The sequence below is a fragment of the Littorina saxatilis genome, linkage group LG8, assembly GCF_037325665.1.
Source record: "Littorina saxatilis isolate snail1 linkage group LG8, US_GU_Lsax_2.0, whole genome shotgun sequence".
In the NCBI taxonomy this organism is placed as follows: domain Eukaryota; kingdom Metazoa; phylum Mollusca; class Gastropoda; order Littorinimorpha; family Littorinidae; genus Littorina; species Littorina saxatilis.
Genome location: NC_090252.1, coordinates 42864460 through 42876959, shown reverse-complemented (window position 1 = coordinate 42876959; position 12500 = coordinate 42864460). Strand labels below are relative to the sequence as shown.

At 41.7% G+C, this 12500-nt stretch overlaps 1 protein-coding gene across 2 annotated transcripts in view; it reads right to left on the bottom strand.

Moving 5' to 3' along the window:
• Positions 1-1420: 1420 nt before the first annotated feature.
• The window catches only part of LOC138973603 (uncharacterized), an 11523-nt gene continuing 443 nt past the window's right edge, over positions 1421-12500 (bottom strand). The window contains exons 1-2 of one of the 2 annotated variants that reach the window (XM_070346317.1): positions 11523-12500; positions 1421-3244 (exon numbers count right to left, since the gene is read on the bottom strand). The exon at positions 11523-12500 is cut by the window's right edge and continues 443 nt beyond it. In XM_070346317.1, the coding sequence (XP_070202418.1) occupies positions 11555-12500 (946 nt within the window). In that variant the 3' untranslated portion in view covers positions 1421-3244; positions 11523-11554. The remainder of the gene's footprint in view (positions 3245-11522) is intronic. The other variant, XM_070346318.1, reaches the window with a different exon arrangement.

The following is a 12500-nucleotide window of genomic DNA, read 5'->3' as shown; positions in this document are numbered from 1 at the left end:
ACCTCACTCAAAAATCCATCAAACGTGAGCTATGGAGTACTCATTTTTTTTCAAAGATCACCGAAGAAAAGTCAACGCTGCCGCGAAATTCACACGTGCCTTGTATAATTATACTGCATTTTGTTACCATAATTTTCAAACAGCATATTTTTTCATAGCACAGAAATGTACGTTTGTCCAGTGTCATCTTCATCCCTTCTTGCAGTTTTTCTGGTGATCTGATGGCAAAGGTAACTGTTGCAAGATTACTTGTCATGCAGTGTGTCAGAAACAGATACAAATAAATGTTGTCAAAAGAGTATGTTCGCTTTCGCAGGGAAAAGTTGTTCCGGCTTTAAATTCAGTGTCACGCATGTCAGTTTCGATGTCAGGTATTTTAAGCTCTCTACAACCACCAGTGTGGTGAACCTCCATCAAATTCTGCTTGATTACTCCTAATGATCATTATTCAAAGTTAGTCTGGTAACTAATCAGTTCTTTGTGCTAAGTATTGCACAAAGTAGAAGTTTATGTCACACCGAACAAAGGCCTACAGTATCCTTCATATCCTGGTCAAGTTCAACTCCACCCTGCTTGGCGGTGCCGGATGTCCAAACAGCTTTAGTTGTACCTGTAAGTAAGAATAGGATATATGTGTGTATGTGGTACATAAATAACCAAATTTGGATAGATAAACTAAATCCAAAAACAAAGAGACTGCCAACGTTCCATTTTTCAGAATAAACTTGAAAAACAAGAAAGGTAAGTTGCTGTTGGAACGTTTGTTAAACCCTAACCCTAACCTCTAAGTTAGGGTTAGGGTTAGGACTAACCCCTGACCCTAACTGACAACGTTTAACATGTGGGTTATCATGGGACTGTTGCTTCATCTCGAGGTCGTATTGGTACGGCGGGTAGGCCCTATACCCCAGTTTGGTCGTCAGCACAAGTCACCATCAATTTACCAGTGTGGCAATCATTACCGACACTGGACCATCAGTTGTCCAAAAAACTGTGATTACCGCTTGGGAACTGTTTGAACCATCAAAAAACGGCATTGGACGGAGATTAACTTTCAAAAGAGCGTGTGAAACTTGAAAAGCAGTCTTGTTAAGACTTTCTCTGACAGAAGCCACACGCATACAACTCCCAAATTCCTTGTAATTGCTGTTTCAAATCATATATTTTCTAAGCATGATCTTAGCATGCATGGTCATTGGAAACCAACAGATCCGGGGTGCTAAAATCGAATTTGTGTGGCTACCACCGTCTGTATCAGCCTCAGTCAAGCCCATGAACACCGTATAGCAAGTAAATAGTCACCGCAGAAGTAATTTAGGAATTATTAGCATTTTAATGGGACGCATTTTTTGGTGGGGGATGGGGGTGGTCACCCTGTACGTGCATTTAATTAGTAACTTAAACGAGTACTGACCTTGGGAAGACGAAGTTTGAGTGGAATTCCATGAATGTAGTTTACCGGAACGGAAGGATATGTGAGAGAGCGCATGTCCGGAAGAGCCATATTTTAACGCACAGATCATCTAGTTGTAAAAAAGAATAAACAACTGATGATCTGAAAATTAACAAGTTTGGAAAAACATTTTCATATATTCTTGGGCGGGTAACTTAGGCTAGGGAAGGGCACATATCCTTCCGTTCCGGTAAACTACATTCATGGAATTCCACTCAAACTTCGTCTTCCCAAGGTCAGTACTCGTTTAAGTTACTAATTCCATTTCACGTAGTTTAGCCGAAACTACAGGAAATGTGAGACTTCAAAGTATGTTTTTTCAAACGTTTCTCACAGTCATACCTCATTTTCTCACTTTCACATCAAAATCCCTAAGACCACACCATCAACTTTGTTTTTAGTGCATTATGCCTTTTTTATTTTCAACATTTTCCAGTGCATTATCTATGCCTGGGTTTTAAGTGCATTATCTATGCATTGTTTCAGTTATGAAGACTTTCGCCACAGTGAAAATAATAGTCTTACTGCTTTCCTAGCAGTCTACCATTGTCTTCTTCAGTGAAGTGCCTACTTGTAGTTCTTACAACTTGACCTGCCCATGAATTTCCACATGGTACTCTGAACTTTTTGGCTTTCTGCTCTTTGCGAATCATCGACTAATGGTCGATTGTAAAATCGCTGGAAAGTTTTAGCATTCGACCAGCCTGCTGATTTTAATATGTCATCAATACATACACCAGTTTTTAACATAGCTGATGAGGAAGCACTTCTAAAGCTATGAGCAGTGAACCCTTGGACACCAGCTGACCCCAAAACCTCTTTCATCCAACGAGCTATCGAATCCTTCGATGCTGGCCCATGTGGCCGTCCATAACACAAAATAAGTTTGTCACAGTCTCCACGCACCACTGCAGTCCTTGCAATGTATTCTTTTAAACAGCTTACAACACACAGTTGTTTTTCCTCCTCATACTTTTGGAGATGTATTGGCGCTTGGTGATAACCAGGTCTACTATGCTTGAGTTTATCAACTACATGAATCTTGCATGATCCCTGATTTAAAAACTGAACACATGATAGTTTCAATAAATGAATTGTCTGCACTCTCTGTGCCGAAACAATCAAAAGTAAAGCACACAATTTTAATGTTATTTCTTTCAAGGAGAGTTTGCTATTGTCCTCACTATTTCTGAAAAAATCCAATAGCACAGCCACATCCCAAGTGTTCTTTTGGCGGGGCAATGGTGTTCTCAGCTGAAACACACCTCTTACAAAACGACATATCAATGGGTGTTCTCCCATTTTCTTGTTGCCATCTGTTTGTACTACAGCAGAAACAGCACTCCTGGCTGTGTTAATAGCACTGTAGCCTAATCCAAGGCTAAACAGCCCAGTCAAAAATTCCAAAACTTGCTTTACAGATGCATGAAATGGATCACAGTTCCGTTCAACACAGAAAACTTTCCACCGTGACAAGTAGCTGGAATACTGTCTGTGTGTCCTTTCCCTCCATGATGCACAGATGATGCTGCAAGCTTGTCCATGAATTCCTTGTGCTTCAACTGCATCCCTGATAACATCACTGCCATCAACTGAAGCTTGCTGTGCAGAGGATGTGGTGTCTGCGCGTGGGCCAGACGTAGAACAGTCCTCCCCTTGGGTAGCAGAAGAGGTTTCCTGACGAGGAGCCGCAATAGTTGAGGATACCAAGTTGCTGTAGGCCAGTCTGGGACTATGACAACCCCTTCTGCGTTGTCCTTCTCCAGTTTGACCAGGACCCTCTGAATCAGGCTGAATGGCGGAAAAGCATAAAAGAACCAGTTAGTCCAACTCATCTTAAATGCATCCACTGCAAACGATTCTGGATCTGGTTGCCAAGACACAAAAGTTGCCAACTGGCGATTTAGTCTTGATGCAAAAAGATCAATTTCAGGTTTTCCAACTTGCTCACAGATTCTTTTGAAAATCTGTCTGTCCAGCATCCATTCTGTATTATCATTGAATTTTCTGGACTGAGCATCAGCTTGTGTATTTAGCTTGCCAGGAATGTGAGCTACTGTCAGCCAAATATTCCTGTCTTTACACCAGATCCAGATTCGTTTTGCTACATCATTGCAATCTGCAGAATGTGAACCACCCATTTTTTCAATGTATGACACCGCACATGAGTTGTCTGTCAGCACTTTGATATGTTTACCATCAATATCCTTACTAAAGCTTTTCAGAGCATGCTCAATCGCCATCAGCTCTAGAACATTGATATTGTTGTTTCTTTCTAAAACAGACCAACGGCCACCTGTTTGCTTTGGGTGGCAAACTGCACCCCAACCCAAAGTGGAGGCATCTGTTGTTATTACCATTTCAGGTTCAGATCTTTCTATGGGGAAAAAAGCTGAATCTATGTTCTGTAGCCACCAGTCTAGCTCTTCTTCAGCTTCTTTTGATATAACTACCAATGCATCAAAATCCCCTTTTTTCATTTTCAATGCTTCAACCTTAACCTTATCGAGTTGTCTATAGAACAACTGACCCCAAAGCACAGCTGGGAATGAAGCAACAAGCTGACCAATCACTTGCGCTAGCTCCCGAATGGTAATCCTTTTCCTGTTTTTTACACTTCTGCAAGTATTTTTCAGTTTCTGAATTTTCTCTTCAGTCAGACAGACAGACATATTTTCTGAATCTAGCCAAAACCCCAGATACTTTATCTTTTTGAGTGGGGTAAGTTCTGACTTTTCTTCATGGATGATAAATCCAAGGGCTTCAAACAAGTGTACTGTTTCCTGAACATTCTGCAGACAACTCTCATAAGTTTGTCCCTGAAGATAGCAATCATCAATGAATGATGCTGACAAAAAGCCCCTTTTTCTCAGACAAGCATACACTGGTTTCAGTAACTTAGTGAAATATCTTGGGCAGTTACACAACCCGTTTGGGAAGCAGGTGTATTCATACAACTGTTCTCTCCAAATGAATTTCAAAAATTTCCTGAAATCTGGCTTGATTGAGACAGAATAATATGCATGCCTCAAGTCAACTGAAGCCATGTAACACCCTTTTCTCATAAGCCGTATAGCTGACGTCAGATTTTCCATTTTGAAGTGCTCATACGTCACTGACTGATTAAACTCTTTCAGGTTTAGAATCATTCGATATGTTCCATCTGGTTTCATCACCAGGAATACAGGGGATATTATTTCTCCATCTTCACTTTCACATTTTTCGATTACTTTCATTTTCAGTAATTTCTGAACTTCATTGTCCATCTCAGAAAATTGATAACCTTTTTTTTTTTCTTAAACATAAGTTTATTTTAACAAAGGTTACAATCATGACATGTATACAAAGTTCACAGAAACAGCAACAAGCTAGAAGCTTATAGTGGTGTTCCTGCATGACAGTACAACATAAGGCGGTAACGGCTGAGAAATTTGTCTCAATAAACCAAATCTATTAATAACGTAATGAACGTTGCATAATGATTATAAAGAAAGACAGTAAAGGAAGGAAGGAGGGAAAGAAGATGAATAAAAGAAGAGGGATGGGTAGGAGATGTGCAGAAGTTTAAGTTGTTGTCCGGCTTGTAGAGCATTTGTTCTGACTTACCCAAAGCGGCCTGAACGTTCAATGAACGAGTGTACTGTGGAAAAAATTTTCCTGTTCAAATCTAAAGAATACTGTCTGTCTCCGTTTAAAAGGTGGGGGAGGTGAATTGTGTGATTGGGGAGGGTATGTATAGTTTCTTGACGTGCTTCGCGATAATTTGGACAATCGAATATGAAGTGTTGTACGGATTCGGACGGGAATCCACAGTCACAAGATGCATCTGTAGCAACGTGACGTCTCACTAGATCGTTATTGAGATCACTTATATATAACCTGAGCTTACAGTGAATTATTTGTGACATGCGATCTCCAGAATAAAAATAACACGGCGGACTTAAATCGTTTTTTGACAAAAAGTGCTTAAATTCACTTAGGGAATCACTCAGTTTTATATAGTCTGGTAAAGAATTCCAGAGTTGTGTAGTAGATGGGAGAAATGAGTTTCTATATAATTCAGTTTTAAACGATGGAACTTTCCTGTCTAGAGGTCTGCGCCGGTGATATGGGTTATTAGTTGATATCAATGGTGGCAATATCGCTAATAAGTAGTTTGGCACCTTGCGGTGAACGATCTTGTGAAATAATATCAATTTATGACGTTTTCGCCTCTCTAGTAATGAAATAAAGCCTGACTCATCGTACAATTTTTGATGGCTTGTACCGCGGACTGCTCCAACAATGGTTCGAATTGCATCTAAGTGAATACTTTCGAGCTCGGTGGCTAACTCCTTAGGGCAGTTGTCCCAGAGAACATCAGCATAATCAAAATGTGGCAATATGAAGGATTTATACATTGTTTCTAAAGCTTTTCTGCCTAGTCTATATTTATAAGATCGTAAGCAAGCTACTAGCGTACGGCATTTTGCTATAACAGATTTAATATGTAACTCCCACTTACCGTTATTCTGAATAATAATACCAAGATGTTTATGACTTTCAGTTTCTTGTAAAATTGTGCCACCGAAGTTCAAAGGGATGTAATCTGGATTCCTTTTCCTGCTTATATTCAGAAGTTTTGTTTTACTTTGATTAAATTTAACTTTCCACTGACTAGCCCACTGGTCGATTTTTTCAAGATCTGAGTTAAAAATATCTGTTCGCATCTGAGAATTTTCCAGGCTTAAATACATACTTGTATCGTCGGCAAACAGTTTAATAATGGATTCAACGTTATCAACTATGTCGTTAATGTAAACCAGAAAAAGGAGAGGTCCTAGAATAGAGCCTTGTGGAACGCCTGTTTGCACAGGTAAGTAGCTAGACATACTTCCTTTAAGCACCACTGCTTGTTTTCGATCAGTTAAATAGTTTTGCAACCAATTAAACATCTGACCTCGAATCCCTAGTGCAAATAACTTTCTCAAAAGACCTTTGTGCCAGACTCTGTCAAATGCTTTGGAAATGTCGAAAAAGATTGCCTGGACAGTAATGCTGTCGTCGAGTGACTTGCAAAAGTCGTTATATAGGCATGTTAACTGGTACACAGTGGAGTCACCGGGAATAAAACCAGACTGGGAAGGTGTGATTATGTTATTCGATACAAAATAATCAAACACATGTTTCTGAACACATTTTTCAAGGACTTTACCTACGCAGCTTAAGAGTGAGATGGGACGATAATTTGAACAGTCTCCTTTATCCCCCTTTTTAAATATCGGTGTTATGTGTGCTGTTTTCCATATGCTTGGAAATACGCCCTCATTTAATGATCTTGTAAATAAAATAGATAGAGGTTCTGCTATTATAGGTAAACTTGCAATAAGAATCTTATTATGAATTTTATCAGGCCCGACAGCTTTAGATGTATCAAGACTTTCTATTACACTTTTCACTTCTTCAGAAGTCACGACCATATCGTCGACAAAAAAATCAGCATTATCTATATCGGGAACATTATCGTCTGTGTCGTTTATTTCTGATTGTTTAACAAAAGACATATTAAATAATTCAGCCTTTTCCTGGTCTTCAAAATAGGTTTTACAATCAACTGTTAGTGGCGGGATTTCGTTTTGGTCTGAGCCTTTCTTTGCCATAAACCTGTTAACTAACTTCCACCACTGCTTCTGACCAAATTTCTTTGGATCAGATACGGACCGGTCAAGTTCCTCTAAATATTGTTTCTTTCGCGTTCGAATAGCATCTGTGTATTGGTTCCTTATCTTACGAAAGAGTTCCCAAGCTTGTGGTGTGTCTACATGCACAGCAATAGTATGAATAAATCTTTTTCGGTCTTTTAATTTCAAAATATATGATGTGATCCAGGGTGTGTCTCCCTCCCGAATGGTGACTTCCTTGACAGGCAAGCAGGTTTTCACGATCGAATACAACTGCTCCGAAAAAAGAGAAGCTGCGGTATGAATATCTTCTAAAGTCACTATGTTTGACCAATCAATTTTCTGTAACTCAACTATTAACTTTTGACCGTCTAGTTTGCTATAATCTAAAATCGTTCTTTTTGAGTGTGATCTTTTCTTCAAATGATGCTTTAAATAAACGACTGGTACGGAGTGATCACTACAAATGGGAGGAATAACTTCTACTTTATCAACAATGTCAGTGCTTGGGGTAATAATCAGGTCGATACAGGTGGACGTATCTTCAGTTATCCGTGTGGGACTTGTAACTAGTTGCTTTAAGCTATTCAGATACAAAATGTCTGTGAGTTGCTTTGGTGGGTTGTCATTAAAATCGGAATTAAAATCACCAAGAATTATGAATTTGTGAGGGGTGGCCATAACTTGTTTAATAGAAGAATCGATCAGTTGCCAATAAGCAACAGGGGCACTAGGAGGCCGGTAAAACGAGCCTATCAATATAGTTTCTTGATTCAATTTGGTTTCGATCCATGTGGCTTCAAGGTTAGGAATCAAAAGATCTGTTCTCTCTTTACAGCATAAGTAATCTTTAACATATATTGCCACACCACCGTGTGCTCCGTCTGGTCTGTCTCTTCGCACAAGTGGATGGAAACCATTAATATTAAATTGGTCTTGCATCTTACCAGCAGGTAACCAAGTCTCAGATAAAGTTACTATGTCAAAATCTCTAATTTCACTTTCCACAATGTCAAGTTTGTTCCTCAAACTTCTGGTGTTTAAGTGTGCTACTATAAGTTCACCTTTTTCTAACGGAGAAACTGGTCCCGGATTCGGATTAATGTCCCCACATAACATCAGTTTCAAGACTAAAAAAACTAATATTACAAAACAAAACAGCGTACTTATAGGAATCGAGCGTACTTCACGGTTGCTAGTATTTACTGAGTCCTTTTCAGAATTATTTTGTCGCGATTCGTTGGGACTGTAACTATAGACGAAGTGTAGAGACCATAATACAATAGCTAAGTTCACACCATTTCCTCTTCTAACAACTATGGCTATTGCTATACAAGCATCAAGAACATTGTAAAATAATACTTTCTGTGAGAGAGTTGCCGCCTTGGAACAGAAACCACCGATTCTAGCCCTGGAAGTTAGAAAATCAACAGGCATTTAGGTAATGGCATCTCTGAAGTACATGCTTAAAATCCAGGGCCGAAACGGTGGTACTCTACCCCACGCCGAACAACGGGAAAAGTGGCTGCACAAGGGACAGAGGCTAGCTCTCACATAGCCTCTGGGGAAACAGAGCATGACTTTATACAGAACACAAGTAAGAAGGAGAGTAAGGAAGAATAAAGAATAAATGTGTTTTCAAGACAAAGTAAAGTAAATGGATACGAAGGTGATATGATTATCGGGTAAGTGAATAGGTCACACGGATGACTGTGAAGACATTCTACGTCAAATACACAATATTGCATGTGTTATACAGCAGGGTGAAATATGAGTAGCATTTGAATTAGGCACAGCTATGTACATTATTTTGAGTATTAAAGTATTAAAGTATTAACACAAGAGTTGGACGATGTGGTGTAAGTTAAGTTGATGTAGCCGGTACGATCATGAAAAATGAGAAGGTAAAACGAAGTGACCATGGCAAGGGTGAAGACATATAAACAAAAGTATTATGCATTCACTATAAGACTATACATACTTGTATTACAACGATGTTGACAAAGCTTTGGATACATTACATGTTAACAGTGGTTTGACACGGCAAAGTCGAATCTAAGTATTTAAAGCAATGAAAAGATTCGCACGCGGGCATGCGTCGAAACACGACACTTACCCCCGGTCGTTCACATGCACACACACACACACACACACACACACACACACACACACACGCACATACACACACGTACACATACCCAAGCACACATAACACTACCCCCACCCAATCATCCACGCACACACGCACACAAACGCGCGTGCGCGCACACACGCTCCACCCCCACAAACACACACAAACGTACACACGCTGGCACTCACACACACTCACAAACACACACACGTATCCACTCACACTCGGCGCACGTACACATACTATACGTATCATCAGTTCCGATATTTGGGGTGCGCATACACTTGTACCATAAAGCAAGACTGGTGTCAGTTCAGTTTCTTGGCACAGTGGCACGTACTAACGCGTGGTCAGAGTGGAGAATGCGCGCTCTATACACTGACCTGGGCAGGTGAGGGGAGTGGGGGAGGGGTTACAGGTATGATTCACAGGCACATGCACGTTGACTATGAGAAATGGTGTGATTGTGACAAGATGTACACTTCAAAACATGTGCAGCGTAAAGTTCAGTATTTGTCTCTTTATGTGTTGTATTCTTCATTTTCCTGCACACACACACACTCACACACACACACACACACACACACACACACACACACACACACACACACACACACCTAGATGGATTGTGACGTGACCGTACAGTTAGTGAAGGAGAGAACTAGGTGACCAAGGCTGGCACCAAGGTTGGCACTACACCAAGGCTTCCAGTTCGCGCATGGTTGTGATGCGGTTTACTGTGTTGTGTTTCTTCACAAAGACGACTCCGTCTCTGCACCAAGTGTCGTCCAGCGACTTGCTCACTTTCAACTGGCGAGCTTTACTGGCCACGGCGGCGCGCGTCTTGGTAAGATCATCGTTGATGAAGATCTTTGACGCGCCTCGGGCCCCCCTGCCGTCGCGGGAAGGGAGCGCGGGCCAACTGGCGTCTGGGAAGAGCTTGCTGGAGTCCACGTCACGCAGGTTCCTCCGGGCCTTCATCAGGGTCGCCTTGCTGCGGTAAGACGTCAGCTTCACGATGATGGGGCGCTGAGAGGGCTGGCCAGGGGCAGGTTTCCTCCCGACGCGGTGACTCCGGTCGATGTCCACGTCCTTCAAGTCGACGCCAATGCTCTTCGCCACAATCTTGACGATGTTGTCTGTATTCTCGGACTCGAGCTCAGGGATTGGACTGATCCTAATGCAGTTTCGTCGACTGTACTGCTCGAGGTCGTCGAGCTGCTCCCTAAGCTGAAGGATCTCCTTGTCCTTGGCCGCTAATATGACCCGGAGGTCGGCTATCTCCTTCCTGACCTCAACCGCCAGGGCCTTGGATAAGAGTTCTATCAGTTCCGGATCAATAAGTGCATTCTTGAGCTGTTCTTTTAGGTTGGACATATCTGGTGGTTGAATGGGGGCGTCCAATGCAGTGCTGTTCAAGTACGTAGGGTTAATGATTGTGGTTTCAGGGTCTGAATCAGACATGAAGCTATCACAAGGTCGCTTTGCCTCGCCGTCGTCAGATAGAGGAGATACAGCTGGTCGTTTGCCTGTCTCACGGTCGCGGTCGCGGTCCGGTGTCGACATTGGGAAGGATAGGGAAGGATCGTCCAGATATTCAGGTAATGTTTTCAAAAGAAAATGTTAACAGCAGACGCCACTGTGACACTGCAAGAGTGTTGCAAGGGTATTGTCCACAGCTGGCGACTGAAAACCGTGGCTCCGTGACACGTACGAGCGTGAATGTTGTTTAGCAATGGATCACTAGGTCAGTAGGCCACACTGTTGACAGTGAAAGACGTGAAGCGTGCAGTGGTCTGTTACATTGCACGAGCAATATTTAATCTACCATGACAGTTCATCCTTGACCTGAATCAGTTTCATTTCAATTCGATTTTAGATTTTAGATTTAGACAAAGAGCACTCACTTGCATCACATCAAAAATCACTGAGAATTGACCACATGTGTAGAACGTTTAGATGTGCACAATATCAGAGTCCATACTGCTTCCCTTGCACTGTAGTTTGACGAAAATCCTCACAGTCACCGAGCTCCGTTCAACCAACCGCCATTGCGACCTTCACCTCCCATTACCTCTGTACATTGATAACCTTTGATTTGAGTTGTAGGCACTTTTCCTACTTCTAATTCTGATAAATCCCTCAGTGGAATTTCAGCCCCTGTCACCATTTTCAAAATAAACGGATCTGATGTCAGCTTTCTCCATTCTTCAATAAAGTATTGTATTCTACCCGCAATAAATGGTATCTGAACACTTTTGTTTATTGGATAGCGTACCTTACCGGTCAGGTCTGGCTGTGCATCCTCATTTATGCCGATTTGAATGTCATGTTGTTCTGCCCTCGGAAGCTTCTCCCCCGGTAGCGTGGATAGTAACCTCTTGCTCGGCCGCGTGTCCAGCCTCGGCCTCTTCTCTGGTCGTAGTCCCAGTTTTTTGTCCTGCCTCCTCTGAATGGAAAAAACTTGTCTCCCCTTGATGACCGAGTGATTGCCATGCCAAGCTTGGACGACGAATCAATGGAGGCGAACACAGATCGCAAATCATCCCCAAACAGTTCTGTTGTCACTGGGATTTCTGAAGAAACGAGTTTCTTGTATTTCTTGTTGAATTGCGGTGCGGACATAATCGACACTCTTCTGTCCATTGACATTTCGTGAGTCGCTTTGAGAATGAGCCCCATTGAATCGGTCAGAGATTTCATTTGTTTTTTCACATCAATGTTTGTTTTCCCAACACACTCGTTCGCTGCACACACAAGAGCGTTCACTGCTGTAAGCAAAATGTGTTGGATTCTTTGAGTACGCAAATCTGCACTTTTCTGGTTATGGTCCATTGTGTCCCACACTTCATGGTTCACTCGAGGAACTTTTAGTTCGACGTTTTTCGGGCGCTTGTGCTCCGAAATCTTGTCTTTCATTTTTGCTTCGTTCATTTTGCCTTTTGCCATCATGTTGACTATTTTGGCTAGCTGTTCCGAAATATCATCGCCAAGCTCCTCATCAGCCTCATAATCTTGCTGAATCCCTGTCAGTGTGTCACTTTCAGCATTTTCATCACTGCGATTCTCTGTCTGATCGCCACAAGATCTCACACGAGTAAGATTTTCAATTTGGTAGTCCAAATCTTCATCAGAATTGTCCACCAAAAAAGATACGGTACTGTCTTCTTCTCTGCGTCTTTTCTTCTTCAAAGGGGAACTACTCCGAAGTTGAACACATTCTGAATCTTCGTCTTCCACAATTTCCCCTTCTTCT